This window comes from Sciurus vulgaris (genome assembly GCF_902686455.1).
Source record: "Sciurus vulgaris genome assembly, chromosome: 18".
NCBI lineage: Eukaryota > Metazoa > Chordata > Mammalia > Rodentia > Sciuridae > Sciurus > Sciurus vulgaris.
This window is the reverse complement of record NC_136479.1, coordinates 22,447,964-22,471,768: the sequence shown is the minus strand read 5'-3', so window position 1 is coordinate 22,471,768 and position 23,805 is coordinate 22,447,964. Positions and strand designations below refer to the sequence as shown.

General features: G+C 44.1%; 1 protein-coding gene across 2 annotated transcripts in view; it reads right to left on the bottom strand.

Moving 5' to 3' along the window:
* Positions 1-22,358, bottom strand: part of ITGAL (integrin subunit alpha L) — a 42,617-nt gene extending 20,259 nt beyond the window's left edge. For both annotated transcript variants that reach the window (XM_079121569.1, XM_079121568.1), the window contains exons 1-17: positions 22,149-22,358; positions 20,941-21,043; positions 20,168-20,262; positions 19,988-20,055; positions 18,241-18,358; positions 17,985-18,115; positions 16,751-16,896; positions 12,750-12,882; positions 12,459-12,609; positions 7,972-8,045; positions 7,744-7,876; positions 5,273-5,424; positions 4,803-4,940; positions 4,169-4,366; positions 3,911-4,041; positions 1,766-1,926; positions 1,510-1,661 (exon numbers count right to left, since the gene is read on the bottom strand). In XM_079121569.1, the coding sequence (XP_078977695.1) occupies positions 1,510-1,661; positions 1,766-1,926; positions 3,911-4,041; positions 4,169-4,366; positions 4,803-4,940; positions 5,273-5,424; positions 7,744-7,876; positions 7,972-8,045; positions 12,459-12,609; positions 12,750-12,882; positions 16,751-16,896; positions 17,985-18,115; positions 18,241-18,358; positions 19,988-20,055; positions 20,168-20,262; positions 20,941-21,043; positions 22,149-22,206 (2,142 nt within the window). In that variant the 5' untranslated portion in view covers positions 22,207-22,358. The remainder of the gene's footprint in view (positions 1-1,509; positions 1,662-1,765; positions 1,927-3,910; positions 4,042-4,168; positions 4,367-4,802; positions 4,941-5,272; positions 5,425-7,743; positions 7,877-7,971; positions 8,046-12,458; positions 12,610-12,749; positions 12,883-16,750; positions 16,897-17,984; positions 18,116-18,240; positions 18,359-19,987; positions 20,056-20,167; positions 20,263-20,940; positions 21,044-22,148) is intronic.
* Positions 22,359-23,805: the final 1,447 nt, after the last annotated feature.

Sequence of the window (23,805 nt, the reverse complement as noted above, 5' to 3'; positions counted from 1 at the left end):
ATATGTGGTGCTGAGGATCAAACCCAGTGCCTCACACATGCTAGGAAATTTTTCCACCACTGAGCTACAGCCCCAGTCCTAGGGATGGTTTTTGGTGGTTTGTTATTACCAGTGCCTGACACTGGTACTTCACAGGCATGCAAATCATATTTCACTTAAAATTCCTACTAATTTTGAGAGGTAAGCATTATTATTTTCACATTCAAAATGAGGAAAATGAGCCTTAAAAAGGTGACCCAATTGTCCAAAGATCTAGAACTGGGAGAGAGAGAGTCAAAATATGAATCTACATCTGTCCAAACCCAGAGCCCAGGATCTTTCCACCATGTCATGTTGCCATCCTCTCTGGCAAATTAAAGTTCAAGTGTTACGTTCTTGTAAGGGCTGGGATGCAAGGAGGCCAAGGAGTAGGACATGGAATTGTAAGTGAAATAGGCTTTGAGTGGACACTGTCAAACGGGTGATAGCTACCCGGGGGTTCACTAAACTATTTGCTTCTACTTCAGGTCAGACACTCCCCACAATAAAAAATGTAAAATAAACTTCAATATCTCTTTACCCCAATCCTATCTTCAGTCCTTTTTGAAACATTTAAGAGATCATAATATTTGATGTCAATTTCATTTTTGCACAAGGACAACTATAAGCAAACTGCATTTGTTTATTTCAGCACTTGTTCAAACTAATATAAAAAAAACTTTCTGCAGCTCTGTGCAGTGCCTGTAATCCCAGCAACTGGGGAGACTGAGGCAGGAGGATCACAAGTTCAAGACCAGCCTGGGATACTTAGTGAGATGTTGTCTCAAAATAAAAAATAAAAAGGAATGAGAATGTATCTTAGTAGTAGATCACTCCTGGGTTCAATTCCTACTACTGCAAAAACAAAACAAACAAGAACAAAAATAAAAAACAAAAATTCTTTTTCTGGAATATGTGTTAATGAATTATTACATGTACCTGGCAAATAATGACATACCATGATGACTGAATGTCCTCTAGCTATTAAAATATGAAAGAACTGGGTGCGGCGGTGCACACCTATAATCCCAGAAGTTTGGGAGGCTGCAGCAGGAGGATCATAAGTTTGAGGCCAGCCTCAGCCATTTAGCAAAGTCCGAAGCAACTCAGAGAGACCCTGTCTCTAAATAAAATATAAAAAAGGGCTGGGAATGTGTCTCAGTGGTAAAGTGCCTCTGGGTTCAATCCCTGGTACAAAAAACAAACAAACAAAAAACAAAAACACAACTATGAAAGCTGAGTAGCAGCATTAATAGGGGAAAATGGTAGGTGCATTACGATTATTACCAAGTTAAAAATGCTTTTGTGAATATAGTCAGGACTATAAGAAAATATGTAAGGGTGTTATCCCCATTATTATACAAGAGGAAATGGCATACTGAGACATCAACAGGACTCATCACCCAGCTGGACAGCAGAGACAAGCTCACAACTTCTCTCCATGGTTGGCTTATTCGCCCCTTTCCAAAACACCAGCATTGGCTCCCTTACCGGGAAATGAAACCAGAACTCCGTGCAGGTCCTGACCAGGGTAACTGCTGTGTTCCCAGTGAGTTCAGGTTTCCCTCCAGGGAACAACCCCCGGCTCCTGGTCCTATGGCCGTCCAGCTGCAGAGTGTAGGTGAGATTGGCAACCAGGTGACCTGGGAGGGTAAAAAAAACAGGAGTTGGTTGGTGGAGGATCCTGAGGCCATAGCGGGGATTTGGGATGGGCAGCTGCTCTTGTGGGCAGGAGGACAGCACTGACCCTGAAAGCTGGGGATGAGAGACTTGAGCTGGAAGCAGACTGTGATGTTGACGCCTTCCTTCTTCTCGTGACTGGCTGAGTAAGAGCACTCCACCTCATGCACTGGGATCTCAGCAGGGGAGAAGGACATCAGAGTGACAATATCCACCACAGGCCGGGAGCTGCCAGACAGAAAGCCACCAAGTCTCTCCCTTGGCCTCAGCTGCACATCCCCGTCAGCCCTGGGGCTGCATCCAGCAGAATCCAAAGGACTCTTCTTCCCTAAGCTGATCACTGTCACCTCTCAATGATAACAAGGACAATGACAATTAATTAGGCCTCCCTAGTTCACTTCTGGCAGCCTCATGACCCATTTTCTATAATGAAGAATGAGTTGTAAGAAGAGAAATCCCAGGGGCTAGGGATGTAGCTCAGTGGTAAAGCACTTGCCTCGCATGTTCAAGGACCTGGGTTTGATCCCTAGCTCTACAAAAATAAAAATAAAATGAAAAGAGAAATCATATTGAGCTATTTCTATGCATACAACCATCCAATGATGCCACATGATATTTAGAATAAAATTCAGATATTTTACAATCTTGGCCATACATCCTTATCTCCAATCTTATCTTCCTTCCCTTGTCTCTGGTCTAACATCCCCTGACCCTGGACTGACCACATTGCAGTCACATCTGTCCTCTTTGGTGAGAAGCTTTTGCCTCCGAGGGCCCTGATGCATCCTGGGCTTTCTATTCAGAACTCTCTTAACCTAGATTTCTGCAAGCCCAGTTCTATCTCATCTTTCAATTCCAAGTTCATACATCACCTTCTTAGAGAATTTTATTTGGCCACCCAATCTTCATAAGGCCTTCTCCACTATTTTCTCCCATAGTTCCCTGTTCATTTCTTTCACCGCACCTACCACAGTTCATAATTAGCTATTTACTTGTTTACTTTTTTGCAATACTGGGGATTGACCCCAGGGTTGCTCTACCACTGGGCTACACTCCTGCCATGTTTTATTTTTGGTTTTGAAACAGGTCTAAGTTGCCCAGACTGACCTTAAACTTGTGGTCTTCCTGCTTAGCTTCCTGAATCACTGGGATTACAGGCAAGGGACACCATACCCAGCTTGTTTAATTTTTTATATCTATCACTACACATACACTCTGGACCCAGTACCGGATTCAGTGTTCAAGACCTAGCAGGTGATCAATAAGTATCTGTACTCTGTACAAAAGATGCTTCCAATAACACAAAGAGAGGATCAGACAGGAAATGTCACCACCACCTCAAATGTGAGGAAAGTTAGGTCCTGGGAATCCAGGCCACCAGGTTCTAAAGCCATGCCTTTGTCTATCACATGCGTTGCTTCTCTAGAAAGTTCTAGACAGGTCTTCTCTAGGAAGTGTCAGATAAGTCTGGGTTCAAACCAGTTCTGTCACTGAATGGCAGCTGTTGACCTGGAATAAGACATGAAGCCTCTATAAAGGAGAATCCAGTCAAGCACAGTGGCACATGCCTGTAATTCCAGGGACTCCGGAGTAAGGCAGTAGGATCACTAGTTTCAGGCAAGCCTGGGCAATTCAGTAAGACCCTGTCTCAAAATAAATAAGGCTGGGGATGTAACTTAGTGGTGGAATACCCTTGGAATTTTTCCCCCCCCCCCCGGTGGGAGGTATTGGGGATTGAACCCAGAGGTGTTTTACCACTGAGCCACATCCCCAGCCCTAATTTGTATTTTATTTAGACACAGGATCTCACTTTTGCTGAGGCTGACTGTGAATTTGTGATCCTCCTACCTCTGCCTCCCAAGCCGCTGGGATTACAGGTGTGCACCACCACACCTGGCTTATTTTTTATTTTTGAGACAGGGTCTCACCAAGTTTCTTAGGGTCTTGCTAAATTGCTGAGGCTGGCTTTAAACTTGCAATCCTCCTGCCTCAGCCTGTCCAGCTGCTGGGATTACAGGCATGTGCCATCAGCCCAGCTGCAACTCTGTGTTGATTCCTCAGTACAGGGGAAATAAAAAAATGCAGAACCCCTCTGGCAGGGTTGGGGTGAAGATCAAATGGGCTAGTGCTGTCAAGCATTCAGCATAGTGCACGGTTCACTACTCAAAGGAGAAGAGCTTAAGTTATCAGAGGACTTAGGAATCTATCTTACCGCAGCACAATCACCTGGCCCTCAGCTCCCACAACCACATCTGCCAAGCCATCTTCTCCAAGGTCCTTGACCCCATGAATGGAGCGTCCAAACCAACGAATTCCTGAGAACATCTGGGTCCCTGCTATTCGCTGAAAACAAGAGAGAACTTCCTTCTAAGATGGGCAGAGGACAGATAGAAGGCCTGAAGAGGCAGGCTGTGGACTGGAAGCTTCCAGGTGCCTGGGAACAGTTTGATGGGCAGGTGGGGTATCTCACCTGACTCGGCCAGGAGCTGAGTCCACCGTTCCTCCCATTGAAGATGTAAACAGCCCCCTGCTCCTCCAGAGGGGCTCCCACAGCCACATCCATCAGCCCATCCCCATTAATGTCTGTTAAGGCAGCGATGGTGGCTCCAAACCGCCCAAGTGGGTAACCAGGATCTCCATGAAGTTCTGAGGCCATTTCGAATCCCAGCTGGGAAGGAACAAGGAAACAAGTCGCGACTCCATCACAGCAAGCTTCCACAGAACACGGCATTTGAAGAACACTAAAGAAATGTGAGAGGTGGTTCCTCCCAGTCAGAATGGTGCTGTCAAACTAACCTTAGTGCCAACTTGGTCTTGTGCTGTCTGTGTGATCTCATAGCTCTGGAAAGTTCCCTAGCTTCCTATTTATAAAATAAGGCTTGCCAGTATCTCAGGAGGTGATGGAAGGATGAAATAAGGTCATGTATATAAAACATTTGGCACTGGGTCTTACACCCCGAGTAGTGTTAGCTATCGTTTCTTGTTCTAAAGGTTTGATTAACACATGATCAGACAGGAAAAGCCCTTCAGAACATTTAGGACCCGAGTAGGTCTGAGAATCTCTGCTTCTCCCCTTCCACGTCACTCAGGGTCCTGGTTCCCACCTGTTTTCTCTGGTAGATAAACACCCGGCCTCCTCTCTGCTCCCCATAAAACAGGGGGGCTCCAATCAGCAGCAGCTCTGTCTCCCCATCTTGGTTTATGTCAATGCCACATAACTCTCCACCAAAATAAGAGCCGATCTGCAGGGAGAGGAAGATATTAAAGGAAGAGCTCACAGGGACAGCAGGAGGTGGCAGGTTTCCTCGCCGCTAAGTCGCACCATATCCGTCTTCTTACAATCCCTCACATACGGGTTCATGTCCTGGATCCACCCTTAGAGCCCATGTAGATTAAGACAAGCTGAGTTCTGGAAGGTTCAGTTTCTCAAACTGGAGAGACACAAGGCTTACCTCAGAGGGTTTTGTGATGGGGCCTGTCACACAATAAGGGGATGAGAGTTGAAAGGACATAAAGAGCACGGCTCATGTCACACCAGCCCCTATCCTGAAGCTGCCTCCTGGGCCATGCTCACCTGGGTCCCATTTATTTTCTGGACCTGGTTCCAGCGTCCTCTGTCCTTTGATTCTTCAAACAGTAGCACTCGCCCCACATGCTGGTATCGGGGGGCTCCAGCAGCCAGCAGTGATGTGGGGCCCTGGGAGGGCAGCCAGGTCACAGTGTAACCTGAGGAGAGACAGAGGGGTGTGGAGTTGAAAATGCAAAGGAAGCTGGAATATGGACATAACCACAGGGAGAGGGCAGAGGCCTTCAGACATTGAACTTGAAGCAAAGATGCATCAAAGTGGTCAGGAGACTTTCTCCTGAAATTAAAAATAAACAAATAAATAAAAATGGGAACAGTACCCACATCATAGGGTAATTTTGAGGATGGAATCAGGCCAAGCATATAAAATGGTAGCACCTTGCTAATTATTACTAAACTAAGAGCTAAAGGTGAGTAGCAGAATAAGCACTTGATATTATATTTATATATATATATATATATCTGTGTGTGCGTGTGTGTGTGTGTGAGAGAGAGAGAGAGAGAGAGAGAGAGAGAGAGAGAGAGAGAGAGAGAGAGAGAGAGAGTAGTATAATGACTGTCTTTTTTAAAAAAAAATTTGCTACTTGGGATCAAACTCAGGGGTATGCTACCTCTGACTTACATCTCCCACTCCTTTAAAAATTTTTGTTTTTGAGATAGGATCTTACTAAATTTCAAAGGCTGGCCTCAAACTTGCAATCCTCCTGCCTCAGCCTCCCAAGTCCCTGGAATCACAGGAGTGCACCACTGTGCACAATTTGACTGCCTCTTCTTTAGTGAACAAAGTTGTCAAGGATTTTACAGTGTACTGAAAAACAGGAAATCCCCTTGAAGGCAAAAAAGTAAGTGTAGTGGTTTACAGAACAATCTACTTGGGCAATGTACTAGTAATGTAACCCTGAGTAAGTTATTTAAACTCTCCTTGACTTGATTTCTTCAACTGTAAAACAGGGATAATAAAAATACTTTCATGGCCTTGGGATGTAGCTCAGTGTATGTGTGTGTGGATGTGTGTGTGTGTGTGTGTGTGTCTTCCTGATTTTGATCCCCAGCACCACAAGAAACGAACAAACAAAAAGACTCCAAAATTAAAACTTAACAATTCTTTCTCATTGTGTTGTTGTGAAGATGAAATGATATAAAATATGTTAACATATGTAAAGCATTTAGGACATGATATTTGCTCAGTAAAGACTATCCCCCCCAAAAAAAAGAAAAAAAAAAAAATCACTGCGGGAAGCCTCCTGTAGAAGTGTAGGTGTAAAATGAATAGCACCAATTTTTTTTGAGAAAAACTTAATTAGACATTTGTGTTCTGAGAGTTTAATAAGGATGGACCCACTCCTAAGCAGTGGTCATGGATGAGGGAGTGTGGAAGAAGGTAGTTCCAGATTCAGCAGGTCAAACTTGGAAGCAGTCCTATCCCAGGCTCTTGGAACCAGTTCATTCCTTGGGGCACGCTGACTATGTGAAGCAAACCAAAAAATCTATAACCCAAGGATAAGTGATGCCAAGGAGAATGGCATCACTTAGGTGAACTGGCACCTACAGAGCTGTGCAGGATGAGACTTCAACAGCGACACCATGTGGCAGAGAGAAGCAACAGAAATTATGGTTTGACCAGACTCATTTCCTCTATGTTTAGCATCAAAAGAACTCTTGAAATTGAATAAAACTGTAGAGTTCTTCAACAAAGTCAGAAGGGGAAGCCTCACAGAGGAACAAGTAGTCCTCCTACGAATAAGGCAGATTGTTTGAAAATGGACCTGGGATTTAATGTTTAGGTACAACCGATGATGACAGAGAGTCACTGACATTGAAAGAAGTTTCCTGCTGGTTTTCCCAGGAGCAGGAGGAGCTGCTCACCACAAAAGAGCCAGTGGGGAAGCACCAGGTCGGTGAGAAGGCAGAAGGGACAAGATTGTGGTTTTTGTGGGAAGGATAGGGAAGGAGGGTCGGAAAGTTTTAGCAAGTTTAGGATTGGACAGATTGAAGGATTTTGGTAGGCTCAGGATTGTAGAGGGTTCTTCAAAGATCTGGTACCTTATCATGAGGCGACTTAGGGCAGGGGAACTCTTGGTTTGATGTGGGAGTTGAATAAAATAAGTGATTGGTGTTCTTGGCTCTGGAAGGCTGATATGCATATGAAAGTTATGTTCACAGGCAGGAGTTCAGTGGCTCTAGGAATTAGCCAGCCCTAGGAAGGGCAGTCTCTCCAGGATTAGCCAGGACCCAAGAAGTCAAAGCATCAGAAAGTCAAGGAAAAAAAATTTTTTAAGCTTAATTAACACACCAGCAAGAGGTTATTAAGGGAAAAATTAAGACTATTATAATCATATCGAAGTTCTGAGTTTGTTCACTCTGATTGCTGAAATACCTTCATTTTTATTTGGAAAGACAACCTGAGCAACTCTTGACCCCTCAAACAGAAGAACCCATCAAAAAAGAGAAATACTCACCCAAATATCCTGCTCTCACTTCTGGTGTCAATGGTTCATTTCCAACAAATGTGTCATCCTGCAAGTCAGCCTTCAGGTCTAGAAAGCCTCCAGCCCAGTCCTTGGCTCCAACTGCCCCCACAACTGCATGGCCCTGCCCAGGGAGGGAGGGGATCATGTCAGGACCCTCCTTGAACCAGCTACATCCCTGTAACACCCCTCTGCTCCTCACTTCAGGCCACCAAGAACCTTGCTGAGGTCTGCACTGATCCCACTGGAGGACAGCTCCATGTCGAAGGATGTCAGGTCCTGTTTGTTTGTGCCTGAAGGACAAAGTAGGGGAGATCAGACTGGGACCCAAAGAGCAGTAAAAGCAGTGAGACTCTTTGGAGGACTCAGAGGAAGCCCAGCAATTGCCATGGTGCAAAGTAGAAAGCAAGAACATCAGATTTGGACAGATTAGGGACGTGGCCTGATGTGTCTAAGGTACAGCTCTTCTAAAAAAATTATTTATTTATTTATTTAATTGGTACTGGGGATTGAACCCACGGGCACTTTACCATGGAACTATTTCTCAAGCCCTTTTTATTTTTTATTTTGAGACAGGGTCTTGCTAAGTTGCAGGGGCTGGTCTCGAATTTGCCATCTTCCTGCCTTAGCCTCTGGAGTCGCTGGGATTACAGGTGTGTACCAACATGCCCAGTCTGTTTTTAAAAATAATATTATTTATTAATTTTTTTGTGGTAGTGGGGATTGAACCCAGGGGAACTCTACCCTTAGCCACATTCCACAGTCTTTTCATTTTTTAAGTTGCTCAGACTGGCCTTGACTTTGCTATCCTCCCATCTCATGCTCCTGAGTAGTTGGGATTGCAGCTGGATGAAGTCAGCTCTTACTTGCTCCTACTCAGGCTTCCCCATGTCAATGATGGGTACCCCCAACCTCCTAGGGAATCATGCTAAGAAACCAGGAACCAACCTCCATTCTTTCCTTTCCCTGTCTCATCTCTAAGAATCACCAAATCATGATGGTTCCACCTCAAGATAACACTTTCAGGGCTGGGGTTGTGGCTCAATGGTGGAATGCTTGCCTAGCATGAATGAGGCACAAGGTCCTATTCTCAGCACCACATATAAAAAAACAAAAAAAGTAAAGGTCCATCAGCAACTAAAAATATATATTAAAATTTTTAAAAAAAAAGATAACACCTTCCCCCACTTCTGAAAAGTCTGTACTGCTTCCACGTGGGTCCAAGCCATCCTAGTCTCTTGCCTAAATGGTGGAACAGCTTACTGATTTGGTCTCTGAGTTCATTCTTTCCATGTTTTCTTTCCCCAGAGCAAGGTTCAGTAATATATTTTTTCAAAAATGTACATCAGATCATATCTTGATATGTGATAAAATTGTGCCATTGCTTGTCACACTAAAATCCAAACTCCTTCTGAGTGAGGGACTGCAAGGCCCTGTCCCCTTCTCTAACCTTTTCTGTACCCTCCTCACCTTGTTCCTACCACACAGACCTTTTCTCTATTTCTCCAACATGCCAAGTCCTTTCCAACTTCCTGGCCTGTGATTGCTCCTTTTTCTAACTGGGATGTTCTTTACCCGCATTCCTCAATTGCCATTTGTTTCATCCTTTGTGTCTCAGCCCAAAAGTTATTTCAGAGTGTATTTTATCTCAAATTTTAAAATGTCATCTCAGCCAAGCACAGTGGCACATGCCTATAATGCCAGCAACTTGGGAGGCTGAGGCAGGAGAATTGCAAGTTTGAGGCCAGTCTCAGCAACTTAGCAAGATCATGTCTCAAAATAAAAAATAAAAAGGACTGGGGACGTAGCTTCGTGGTTCAATCCCCAGTATCAAAAATAAATAAAATCATCTTGAACAGGCCTTCTTCCAAAAGCCAATTCAAAGTGGCAAGTATTCTACCACAGAGCAATACCCAGCCCTGCTCCTATGTAAGTCTAACTCATTGTTTTTTTTGTTTTTTTGTTTTTGTTTTTTTTTTTTTGGCAGTACTGGCAATTAAACCCAGGGGAACTTTACCACTGAGCCACATCCCCAACCCCTTTTAATTTTTTATTTTGAGATAGGATCTAAGTTGCTTGGGACCTCGCTAAATTGCTGAGGCTGGCCTGGAACTTGCAATCCTCCGGCTTCAGCCTCCCAAGTTGCTGGCATTATGGGCATGCATTCAAGTGCTCTGCCCCTGAGCCACAACCCCAGCCCTACTCTGGGTGTCTTAATCACAGAGTCTGGTATATTGTTGTTGCAAGCATGAGTCAATAAAATGCTCCTCATGCTGAGATAAATTAAATATTATAGATAAAGAGCTTGTTCCATGGGCTGGGGAGATAGCTCAGTCGGTAGAGTGCTTGCCTTGAAAGCACAAGGCCCTGGGTTCGATCCTCAGCACCGCAAAAAAAAAAAAAAAAAAGCTTGTTCCATGTAAATTTTCAAGAAACATGGCAAATATGATATCAATGGTGAGAAAGCAGACACAGCATTTGCCATGACAGGTACCTCAGAGGGTAGAGTGGAAGACTGAAGTCAGCAGTCAAAATAGAAGCCAGCATATGCTGCCAGGGCCATGACAGGGAACATGCAGCAGTTACAGGAGCACACAGCACCTAACTCAAACTCGGGGTCAGTGAGAACATAATAGGAGGAAGTGACATCTAAACTAAGAGCAGGAGGATGAGCCAGGCAGGTCAAGCTAGAGGATAACAGCTAGTGATAAGAGCTATGATTTATAATGCACAAGGAAAAATATGGAGTGGGGAGCTGGGGTCCATGCCTGTAATCCCAGAGACCCAGGAGGCTGAGGCAGGAGGATCGCAAGACCAGCCTCAGAGAGTTAGCAAGGCCCTAAGCAAATAAGTTAGCCTTTTCTCAAAATAAAAAAGTTAAAAAGACCTGGGGATGTGCCTTAGTGGCTAAGTGTCCCTGGGTTCAATCCCTGTACCAAATAAAATAAAATAGCAATAATAATAATATATGGAAATAAAGGAGCTATGATCTATGGGGAGCCCACAATGTACTGGGTGCATTACTAACCTGAGATTACAGGTTGAATTATGTCCTCCAAAAAGATAGGTTGACCTCCTAATTCCCAGTATCTCATGATGTGAGCTGATTGGGAAATAATGTCTTTATAGAGGTCATTGAGTTAAAATGAGGTCATTAGGGTGGTCCCAATCCAATACGACTGGTGTTCTTATTAAAAGGAACACAGACACACATGTGCACAGATGAGAGATGACATTAAGAGACACAAAAGATGGTGACCAGATGACTGGAATGATGTATCTACAAATGGAGGAATACCAAGGATTGCAGGCAGACACCAGAAGCAAAAGTGTTAAGGAAGGGCTCTCTTCTAGAACCATCTGAAAGAGCATCCCCCTGCTCTTCTGGACTTCAAGCTTCCAGAATAAAGAGACAATGAATTTCCATTGTGTTAAGCCACCTGGTCTTTGGTACTTCATTACAGCAGCCCTAGAGAACTAGTACAGCAGTTAAACCTTACAGCACTGTGAGACTGGTATTATTATCTCCATTTAACAAAGTAGAATAACAAGCCTCAGAGAGGGGAGTAACCTGACTGAGGTCACACAGCAGGTAAGAGGCAGAGTGAATTCTTTTTTTTTTTTTATTTTTTATTTTTTTGGTACTGGGGTTTGAAACCAGGGATGCTTAACCACTGAACCATATCCACATCTCCAGCCCTTTTATTATATTTTATTTAGAGACAGAGTTTCACTGAGTTGCTTAGGGCCTCATTAAATTGCTTCAACTAGCTTTAAACTTGTGATCCTCCTGCCCCAGCTTCCTGAGCCTCTGGGATTACAGGCATGCATCACCGTGCAGGGCAAGGCTGAGTGAATTCTTGATCAAGTCTTCCCAGTTCCATTGTAGACTCCACAGTGCATCTTCAAGTGAGCCAAACACATGGCCTAGGGGACTTCCCCTTGGAAACCATGCATCTTGCAGCAGAATGGGCTTCCTGAGGTAATGCACTCTTATGACCAGTCCACTGCAATAAGAACTTTCTTTTTTTTCTAGGCCAAGGAAGAATACCTGTGGGCTCCTCACACTTTGTTTCTACTAGCTTGCCCATCTTATTTTTATTTTTATTTATTTATTTTTTTGGTACCAGGGATTGAACCCAGGGAAGCTTAACCACTGAGCCACACCCTTAGCACTTTTTTTTTTCATTTTGAGTCAGGGTTTTGCTAAGTTGCTTAGGGCCTTGCTAAATTGCTGAGGCTGGCCTCAAACTTGTGATCCTCCTGCCTCAGTCTCCTGAGCTGCTGGGATTACAGGCGTGAGTGGGATTTCAGGCGTGAGCCACCACATCCTGTTTTAGCTTGCCCCCCTTAAGTAATGTGGGGCCTATGACAAGTGAAAATGAAAGAGTTGACCAAGAGGAGAAAGAAATTAGATGAAAATCCTTCAGGGCTCAGAAGATACCAGGTATAGATTTGGGCCTACTCTGGATCAAGCAGAAAGATGGAATTTCTGAGAGAAATATCTTATGAAAGCCTGCTCCTAAATCGTCCTCTCCTGAATTCCTGCTTGAGGCTGTTGTTTGCTTGCTTGTTTAGGAGAGCTCTCAGCCTGGGATACCCTGGGCTACCCAGGGCTCATTACTGTTCAGTGTGTTTCTTATCTAATGTCTTGGGGAGTTCTTAAATACAACTTCCCAAATTCTCTCCCAGGGACTATCACTCACCCTCGATGTCATAGATCTTCTTTTGCAGCTCAGTGAATAGGTCTCTGAGTTTCTCAAAAGTGTCCAAAATCTTTACAAACTCCTCTGTGGGTTTTGAGGCAAATTTGTGGAGGGTCTCCTGACTTTTCTTGGTCTGGAAGTGCCTTCCAATCTGCAAGGGAATGAAGAGTGAAGAGCTGACATCCCCAAACCTCAGACCAAGACTTTGGCCCAGGGAGAAAAGGAATGGGGTGTCAGGAATAGGAAAGGAAAGGGGGGAGGTAAGAAGCAGCTGGAGCATGGGACCCATACCCCAATGACATAGCGGATGATGTCTTTGGCCATGTCAGTGTTGCCAAGGTCAGTAGCCTCCCCGTCGGTGATGATGATGAGCACTCTGGTGGCATCTGGCCGGGCCCCCTGCTCTTTCTGGAACACCTGTGTCCTATGTCCAGGAGAGGGGGATGTTAGAGACTCCCCCCACACCAGAGCCTGAGGTCTCCCCACCCCTCTGCTCATTATACTACTGCCCTGCCAATTATGCAAAAGCCCTCTTGAACCTCCCAGGCAGGTACCCAAGACTTCAGCATTCACCTCTGACCCTTGACCTCACCCTTCCTGCCACCCATTCTCCCTGGACCAGTGATCTTTATGCTGCTATATTCCGGGCATCCTGGTGGGTATTCCAGAGTCCCCAGGCAGTAAAGGGGAAGTTTTGTGCAGGGAGGCTTCCTACTTTCCATGTCAATCACATAGCAACCACCCTTTCATCAGCTAGAGATGTTGATCTAGGTGAGATTTCATGGGACAAAAGAGCAGAACAGTGAAAGAAAATTGGGAAGTCACTCTCATGGAGCAAGCTCACACAGCAAGCAGCTCCTTTGCCTTTTTTCCCTACCACTCCCAGGCTATCTAGAAAGTTCTATTATAGCAGATAATGGAGGGAATTCAGTGACCTAATTCCATGTCAGTTTTCCTCCTGCACCATCAATATTCAAGGAAAGGACCATATTTCATCCGTTGCTGTATCTCTGGCTCCTGGCATAGAATGGATGCTCCATGTGTGTGAGATGAAAGAAAGAAAGGAGCCCGTCGTGGTGGCACGTGCCTGTAATCCCAGTGGTTTAGGAGACTGAGGCAGGAGGACTGCAAATCCAAAGCCAGACTTGGCAATTTAGCAAGAACCTAAGCAACTTAGCAAGACCCTGACTAAAAAAAATATATATATAAAAGGCTGGGGATGTAGCTCAGTAGTAATGTGCCTCTGGGTTCAATCCCCAGAGAGAGAGAGAGAGAGAGAGAGAAAGGAAGGAAGGAAGGAAGGAAGGAAGAAAGGAAGGAAGGGAAGAAAGGAAGGAAGGAAGAAAGAAAGGAAGAAAGGAAGAGAGGAAGAAAGAAAGAAAGGCAGGCAGGAAGAAAGGAAGAAAGGAAGGAAGGAAGAAAGGAAGAAAGGAAGAAAGGAAGAAAGAAAGGAAGGAAGGAAGAAAGGAAGAAAGAAAGGAAGGAAGGAAGGAAGGAAGGAAGGAAGGAAGAAAGGAAGGAAGGAAGGAAGAAAGAAAAAGGAAGAAAGGAAGAAAGAAAGAAAAAAAGAAAGAAAGAAAGGAAGAAAGAAGAAAGAAAGGAAGAAAGAAAGAAAGAAAGAAAGAAAGAAAGGAAGGAAGGAAGGAAGGAAGGAAGGAAGGAAGGAAGGAAGGAAGAAGGGAGGGAGGGGAGGAGAGGAGAGGAAAGGGAAGGAAATGGAAATGGAAATGGAAAAAGGAAAAGGAAAGGAAAGGAAAAGAAAGCGCCTTGGCCAACAAAGGCTCCAAAGTCCAAAGTTCTGCCATGTCCACAGCCTGCTTCTGAGCAAGTCAGCTTGCCCACGCTTTTGCTGGAACAGCAGCTCTTCATGGACCATTTGAGCTGAGAATGCCTGCTTCAAGACCTCTGGTTCTTTCTTGGATGGAAAATGTTTCTTCACCTTTCATCCACATGGACATGGCCCTGTCACGGGTCCTGTTCATGGATTTCCACCTGGTTCAAACCACCACTGTCCCTCATCTGAGTTTTTAAGTAGCTCCTACCTGGCCTCTTTCTTCTACCCTGGTCCCTGCTACATTCTATTATCGGCCCTGCAGTCAGAGGGATTTTTTTTTTTTTTAATACCAGGGATTGAACCCAGAGACACTTAACCACTGAGTCACATCCTCAGCCCTTTTTATTTTTTATTTTGAGACAGGTCTCTCTAAGTTGCTTAAGGCCTTTCTGTGTTGCTGAGTCTAGTTTTGAACTTGTGATCCTTCTGCTTCAGCCTCTGAGCTGCTGGAATTACAGGCATGCTTAGGCACCTTTTCTTTTTATAAGTTAATTATCTCAGGTATTTGTCACAGTTACAGTGACAGAAAACTGAGTAACACCAAGTTCGTTCACATCTCAAGACCTTTGTTATTGCTTCCACCTGGAATGGAAGTCCCCCAGGTATCCACATAGTCCACTTTCTTACCTCCACCAAGTCTCTGCTCAGAAGTAACCCTCTTTGATCTACCTATGGAATATGGCTTTATTTTTCTTTGTATAACTTATGTCTTCTATTGTATTATCTAATTTGTTTATTTATCCTGTTTGTTATATTTCTCTCCTCTACTAAAATGGTAGCTCTAAGAGGGTAGAGATTTTTCTGTTTCATTCACTGTTATATTCTCAGTATTTAGAACACAGCAAACAATAACCTGTGGTCCAAATTCAGCCTGCACCTTGTTTTGTATGTTCTACAAGGTAAGAATGGTTTGTATATTTTTAAAGAATTATAAAATCAAGCAAAGGAGAACATGCAACAGAAACCATATGTAGCCAAAAATGTTTAAGATATTTATTATCTGGCCCTTTCCAGGGAGTTGGAAGATCCCTGATAGAACACTGCCTCGCACAAAGGGGTGAGGTTTCAATGAGACAAAAGTGTTTATGACCGAGTGGGCAGGGGGTGGGGGGGGGGGATGATTGACGCACACCTCTAATCCCAGAAGCTTGAGAGGCAGAGGCAGGAGGATCGCCAGTTCAAGGCCAGCCTTAGCAAATTAGTGAGGCCCTAAGCAATTTAGCAAGATCCTGTCTCAAAATAAAAAACATAAAAATGGCTGGAGATGAGCTCAGTGATCAAACACCCAACACACACACACAAAAAGCGTTCATGACGAACATTTTGGTGACTCTTTTTGCTCCCACAATTGACCCTTTTAGAGGGTCTACTCATTGTTTGGTGGCCTCCTTCTCTAAGAATCTAGAGAGAAAATTTCTAAGACAACTTCCTGCAGAGATGGAAGCATTCATGTTTGTGCCATTTGCTTTGGCACACTACCATAAGTAGTTCCAGGTCATAACAGTGACAAATCTCTGCTTTGGATTCAGGAAATCAGGATATGGTAATTTGTTTCTTTTCTTTCCCTTTTTAATTTTTTTTCAGTACTGGGGATTGAGCCCAGGGCCTTGCACATGATAGGCAAGCACTCTAACACTGAACAACACACCCACTCCTTTTTAATATATTTTATTTTGAGACAGGAACTTGCTAAATTACCAAGGTTGGCCTTACACTTGAGATCCTCTTGCCTCACTCTCTTGAGTAGCTGGGATTTCAGGTGTGTACCATCTCACCTGGGTAGGATATGATAGTTTCTTTTCTTTTTTGGTGGTATTATGGATTGAACTCTTGGATGTAGCTATACCACAGAGCTACATCCCTAGCAGATATGGTAGTTTCTAATGTGGAACTAGAAATCATCAAATTTTATGAACAATTCAAGGAATTCTTCAACAATTCTTTTGACTATTTGAGATTTTTGCTGATATGTTGATTTCCAAAGCTGATCCCCTTCTTAAAGGTGACTCTTTGTGGTCACTGTGTTTCATAATTACTTTCTAGGTCCTGGTTTTACTTGCTCATGAAATACTATTTCCCTAGAAATACTTCTTGTCCCTGTATCCTCTCTAGAATTTTCTTTTGGGTTTAGCAACTACAGAGTAGATTACTGTTACTTATAACCGAAGACTAGACTGGACTAGGGTTCGGTTGTAGCTCAGTGATAGAGCACTTGCTTAGCAGCAGGTTCCATCCTCAGCACCACATAAACATAAATAAATTAAATAAAGGCCTTGTGTCCACCTACAACTAAAATATACATTTTTTAAAAACTGCACTAAAGTTGCTCCACCTGAATCCCTACAATAAACTGTCCCTCCTGTACCTATCTACTGAGTTCCCCCACCTTGCAACTGGAAGAAGCACACTCATACAGAACAGATGAATGGACATGTTCTCTCCTCAGAAGGGAACTCACGTGACATATCTGATGGCACCAAAGGTGTTGGTCAATTCACACATGTGTTTCACGTTGGCTAATAAAACATCAGGGTCCTTCAGTCTCACATAATCCAAGAAATTAAATTCTGTACTGTAATTCGTGGAAAATTGAACAGCAGCAAACTAGGGAAGGAAGGGAGAAATGGCTTGTAGTTCTGTGTCTCTTCCCACTTGTCTCCTCTCATCTCTACTTCTTATGCAGGTCCTGAGTAACCCAAGTCTGTACCCCTGCTTAAAATCATTATTTTGAAATGAAGCCATATATAAATAAATGCATAAATAAAATAAAATGAAACTTTGCTTTCTTTTGCAGTGTTGTCTGCTGAGTTCTTGATCTTGGGCCTGCCTACCTCATCAGAAGGATAGTTCTTGGTAGCCATATTTTCGTGGAGTGACCTTGCTACAGTGGATGCATTGACTAGCCTAGGGATAGTATTATGATTTAGATGTGAAGCATCCCCCAAAAGCTCATGTGTGAGACAATGCAATAATGTTTAGAGGTGAAATGTTGGATTATGAGAACATTAACCCAATCAGTGAATTAATCCCCTGATAGGGATGAACTGAGTGGTAACTGTATGCAGGTAGGGTGTGGCTGGAGGAGGTGAGCCCCTGAGGTGTGCCTTTGTGGTTTATATTTTGTCCTTGTTGGTCAGAGCTCTTTCACTGCTTCTTGGGTGCCATGTCCTGAGCTGCTTTCCTCCACAACACCCTTCTACCGTGATGTTATGCCTCATCTCAGACCCCAAGGGATGGAGATCGCCACCTATGGAGTGAGACCTCTGAAACTCTGAGCCCAAAATAAACTTTTCTTCCCAAAAGCTGACTAAAACATATGGTCACGGGACTGACTCTAGGCCAGTATCTCTTTCCTGAAAATTTAGAATTTTCAGAGGGAGGAGTTGGTTGAGAGGAAATTTAACATGTGATTTGGGAGCTTTCCACAGGCCCATGTGACCCATGTGATCCAAAGAAGTTAATTTACAGAGAGAGCAAGAAAGAAAAGAGGGAAGCTAGAACACAAAAAAGAAACAGGAATGAAAATTAGACAGAATATTAGGAGCTTTCTACTCTTTGGTTCTTCCAAAGGTCTGGTTAAAGCCATGACCACACATTCTGGAGAAACTCATTCCAAACTTTCCTTTCATGACTTAAGCTAGTTCAGATAGCATCCACTGCCTATAATCAAGACTGCTAACCAACATATTTACCTGGTAGGAAGAGTTGCTGAGTTTCTTCATCACATCCTTCATGAAGTCCACGATTTTCTGAAATTCGTCTTGCTGCAAGCTCATTGAGCCATCGAATAGGAACACCAGGTCTACATTGCCTTTTATACATTCTGCAGAGGCCAGATGCAAAGAGTCCTGCTGAAGATTCTCCAACATTTGGGCCACCCGTGCTGCTACCCATGCAGAGGCAGCTACGTAGAGATATTTTTATCCACTGGATCCCCAGTTCCCTTACCCTGATAACCAGGATGCCCTTGCAGTACAGGTCCCCCCAGATTCTGGGGAAAAAGGTAACACAGGCCACTTAGATAGGTATTCTGGTCACATGTCCGAGACAGCCCAGGGTCACAGGCCTGAAGGAAACAAAAGCAAAAGGGTTGGGGCTTCCTCTTGCTATGAATCTTTTTGGTATCGTCAGCAAAGAATAAGAGCCTTCAGAATCCTGTCCTCTTCCCTTACTCCCTACACCCAAATGGTTACTCCAACGCAAAATAATTCTCCCTCTGCAAGGTCTCTCATATCCATCTCTCCATCCTTACAACTGATACTTTATGCCAGTGGATACTCACCATCTATGAAATAAAGTCTAAATGCCTTAGTTTGGCATTCACACTGATCACAGTTGGGCACATTTCCAGGCACATCCCTTCCCATGCCCAATCACACATTCTGTGTAAGCCCAAATCTCAAACTCACTATTCCCAGAATGTACAATACATTCTCTTTCATTTATGATTATCTTTCCTGCCAGACTGACTGACATTTCCAGACAGGGCTTGTATCATGTATCACGATCAACTTTCTATTCACTTTCCTTTCCCCTTCAGAACCTAGCACAATGCCTAATACATAATAGTAGCTAAGTTAACTAGCTATAGTTAAATAGTGGATCAGTATTTCACTGGTTCATCTAGTTCTCACACAACCATGTCAGAAGGATGCTGGATGGGAAAGATTGGAAAGAACAAAGAGAATTAAAATCAATTGAGGATTTGATCCTGGCTCTACTACTTTGCAGCCATGTGATCTTGGTAAAGTTTCTTAATTCTTTGGGCCCTGTTTCCTCACATGAAAAATGTATATATACTTTTAACCCAAAGTCTTAAGGGTTAAAAGAAATCAAGCAATGCTTCCCAAACTTTTAGCATTTGTATAACACTTTACAGTTTCTAACATATGGCATATTTACTTAGTGCTTTCCTTTAAACTCACTTCTTTAAACTTTAGCTTCCGCCTATATTTTTATTTATTTATTTGGTACCAGGAACTGAACCCAGAGGCACTTAGCCACTAAGCCACATTCTCAGCCCTTTTTAAAATTCTTTCTTTGGTGATTGAAACTGGGGATTGAACTCAGGGGCACTCAACCACTGAGCCACATCCCGAACTCTATTTTGTATTTTATTTAGACACAGGGTCTCACTGAATTGCTTAGAGCCTTGCTTTCGCTGAGGCTGGCTTTGAACTTGCAATCTTTCTGCCTCAGCCTCCCAAGGCACTGGGATTACAATTCAGTGAGCCATTGAACCCAGCTTATATATTTCTAATAAGCAACTGAAATACATGTAACTATTAAAACACTAAAAGTAGGCATATGGGGCTGGGATTGTGACTCAGCAGTAGAATGCTTGCCTGGCATGTGCAAGGCCCTGGGTTCAATTCTCAGCATCACATATAAACAAAATAAAACTCCGTTGACAACTAAAAATATTTTTTAAAAAGTAGTCATACCACTAAAGATCATATTATATATCAGTAGGCATAGATATTTCATCTTTGTAAAAGTAATTGAAGTAAGTAGGTTCTTGAAAATAACTGGTTCCTAATTGGTTCTTGATAAATACCAATAGAATCTGAATCTCTCTGATACCTTTAACCTTTTAAGGAATCTTTTATCCATTTTCTTTTCCCCTCTTTTCAATCTCTCTTTTCTAACATTGAGTTTCATAGGCTCTGCTATCACCACTATACAAAATTCTTACCAAAAGGCTTCCACCTGAGGGGTCTGTCACCAAGGTCATTCCCAAGTACTTGGAAGTATAGTTGGAACCTGTAGGCACCAGAAGGTTGGGCTGGAGGAACTCAGGCAATCTGAATGTGTTTGGGTCAGCCTCAGTTTCCCTAAGATCCCATTCCTCCCTTCTCCCTTACCAGCTACTCACCTCTCAGACTGACTGGCAGGCAGTGTCCAGTGCCCGGCTGGCACTGATAGAGGCTTCCTGTGCTGTTCCCCTCACCTGGAGCTCCCACAATAACCCTAGTGAGAAATCTCACCTGTGAGATGGAGTTGCCCACCCACTCCTACCTATTAAGCAGGATCAGATCCCACAGATTATCCCAAAGCAATGCAGCCACTCCCCTTTGGGGAGACTCCTCAGCCCCCACCTCTTCCCCCCTGAATCCCAGAGAAATAATTCCACATGCCTGAATGCTAAAAGATCAAGGATCCTTTCCATTTACAGTCTAGAAAACTTGAGGCCCCGAGAATGATCTCCCAGAATGTCACATCATGAGTTACTCATTCAGTCATCCATTCAAAAGTCATTAATGGCTTACCTACTGTGTGCTAAACTGAAGAATGTATTAGGAAGAGGGGAGGGACACAAATCTGCCTTCACAGAGCTCACTGTGTAGTCAGGGAGAGTCAAAGCCTAGGAGGTGATGCAAAGTGCCTTAAGGGCTGTAATGTTTGCCCTGCTAGGCACTTAGGTGGAGCCTTAACGATTGTCTCCATCCTACTATTTGATAGACTTACTCCTATTTCCAGAGAATTCCTACTGACACTCCTCCAGACTGGAGACCTGCCCTGTTTCATTGACTGACCGGCAAGAGGTAGGTAAAGTCCATGGGTGGGGGCAGCCCCTTGGGGGCCATAGGGGCACCTGGTCTTGTGTTCTGTGCCAGGCAGGGAGGATTTAGGGGGACGGCAGCTCACCCATTTCCAACCTGCAGGACGCGGTACCCAAAGTGCTTCCCAGCTTGTGGGATGGAGAAGTACTGCACGTTCTGCGTGTCCAAGTTGTAGCTTGAGGCCGGAGCTAAGGGAGGCAAGGGTGGTCAGTTGATTTTGACCTGGGGCCTGCAATGCCCCCCATGCACCAAGAGCCCAGGAATTGACCGGCCACTGCTCATGTTTCTGGTCCCAAAACCCAAGCCCACCTCCCCCAGGCCACCTATATCCAGACAGAACTGGAAAACGTTCTTGGACTTTCCCCCAAAGTTCTTGACTCTGGAGAATAGGAAAGCAGCACTCCCTGCCACCCAGAGTTGTGGCAGCTCTTCCCAGGGTGTGAGGAGGACACAACTTCCCTTTTAGCCTACTGGCAAAGAAACAGGAATGAAGAGGTGGAGGCTGGTGAGGGAGGAGAGGTCAAAGGGGCCCTGAGGTACAGAGTGGCGAGGCTCCTAGGCGGGAACCAAGATGGGGATTTCCCAAGGCAGGCTGTGCCTCCTCACACACCCATTTCTCCCATGATCATGGGGCCCAGGTACCCAAGAACTCAAAAGACCAGCACTAGGGACTCAACATCCCCTGAGCCCTGTGAGGCTGCCTCCTCACTCATCTCAAGCTCCCCCACTCCCCACCCCACGAGATATGGGTCTTTCCCTGAAACGTTCTGTCTCAGATTCCCCCAGCCCATCTCCTGTATCAGGCGGCTTGGCATCATCTGCAAACCGAATCATTCTTTTCCATCCTGCTTCCCCCTTCTGGGCATCAGAACTAGTTCACAGCACCCTGGGATGTCAGGGACGCCGGTACCTTTGTTCAGATGAAGGGAATGAGGACCACAAAGGGGCAAGGATTTGCTGAAGACCATGTGTAGCAACTGAATTCCGCCCTCTCCTGTAGCCCTACACACCCATTAGCCATCTGCCCTTTTTAAGGGTGCACTCTCCGCCTCTCTCACTATGCTGCCTTTGTCTCCTTTCTCTGTCTTTGCCTCCATACTCTGTTCATACTTTGGGCTTTGGCTTTCTTTCTCTTTCTTTTCCCCTTTCACCCCCTAGGATTCCTGGGTCCCACGTTACCTGTGGCCAATCCCACCCTTAGAGCAGCTCCTCCTTTTCTCCAGTCCCACAAAATCCTGCAGTCTCCCTGGTCACAGACACATGACCCTTCCCCACCCCTCCCCACTTTCCTACCAAAGAAAAAGGGCCCAGACAGCAGCAGCCTCACTATGGCGATGCAGGAATTCTTCATCTTTCCCGGGTTGCAGGGACCCTTGGGCCCAGGTTCGGTCTCCGAAAGCTCCTGGGATTTGCTAACAACTTAGACAGGCTGAAAGAGGGAAATGATAATGCCTAAGGGGCCTCTCGCAGTGGGACTTTCTCACAGAGGCACCAGGCTGATGACACTGGTTTGGAGGAGGGTGAGAGGGGGTGCCTTAGAGGTTGTGAAACCGCATAGGTTCAAAGAGGAAGTGTAAGCGCGTTAGAGACATTTCCTGTGCCTACTTGCATTTTCACATCATCCAAAAGCAGACAGCAGAGTAGTTGAGCAGCTGCATCATAGTCTCTCACCAGCTACCACCCGAAGACTCTTCAAAAAGCTCAACAGAGGACTGGTCAAACACACTGGTGCAACTGTAATGGAATGCAATGTAGCCATGAAAAAGATAAGTGATGGGGGGGATTGAGATCGTTTTCTGTTGACACTGAAAGAGATCCATGACACACGATTAAAAAAAGCAAGTTACAGAGTGGGGTATTTAGTAATTACTTTTGGTCCTAAAAAGCAAAAAATAAAATGCATAGATTTGGAGAAAATATTTTTAAATCACATATCTGACAAGGCACTTGTATCCAGAGTATATAATTCACAACTTGACAATAGACAAATAACCTATTTTATTTAATCAAATTAATTGATTGATTGACTTTTTGTGGTATTGGGGATTGAATTAATGGTCTTATGGGTTAGACAAGAACTCTACCACCAAGCTAACCCCAGCCCTTATTATTTATTCTCCAAATAACCTATTTTTTAAATGAGCAAAAGTTTTGAAGAGATATTTCTTTAAAGATGATATAGAAATGACCAAGAAGCACATGAAAAGATGCTTAGCATCATTAGTCATTAAAGAAATGTAAATCAAAGCCACATGAGATACCGCCTCACACTGACCAAGATGACTAGAATTTTTAAAGGAAAGAAAGGAAGGAAGAAAATAACTGTTGGCGAAGTTATAAAGAAATTGGAACCCTGAAACATTGCTGGTAAGAATGTAAAATGATATAGCTGCTATAGAAAACAATTTGAAAGTTCTTCAAAAAAGTTAAAGATAAACCCGGTGCAGTGGCATCAGCTATTCTGGAGGCTGAAGCAGGAGAATTGCCAAGCTTGAGGCCAGCCTGAGCAACTTAGCAAGATCTCTCTCAAAATAAAATAGAGAGCTGGGGTTGTGGCTCAGGGGTAGAGCACTTGCTTAGCATGTGTGAGACACTAGGTTCGATCCTCAGTAAAAATAAAATAAAATAAAATAAAGGTATTGTATCCCTCTATAACCAAAACTATTTAAAATAAAAAAATAAAATAAAATAGAAAAGAATGGGGCTGTGTGTAGCTCAGTGGCAGAGAGTCCCTGGATTCAATTCCCAGCATCATAAAACAAATAAAAATAGAGTTACCTCACGACACAGAAATTCTTCTCCTAGGCATGTACCCCCCAAAATCGAAAACTTAGCTGGGCATGGTGACTCACTCACACCTCTAAACCCAGTGAGGGGCTGAAGCTGGAGGATCACAAGTTTGAATCAGCCTCAGTAACTTAGTGAGGCCCTAAACAATTTAGACTTTGTC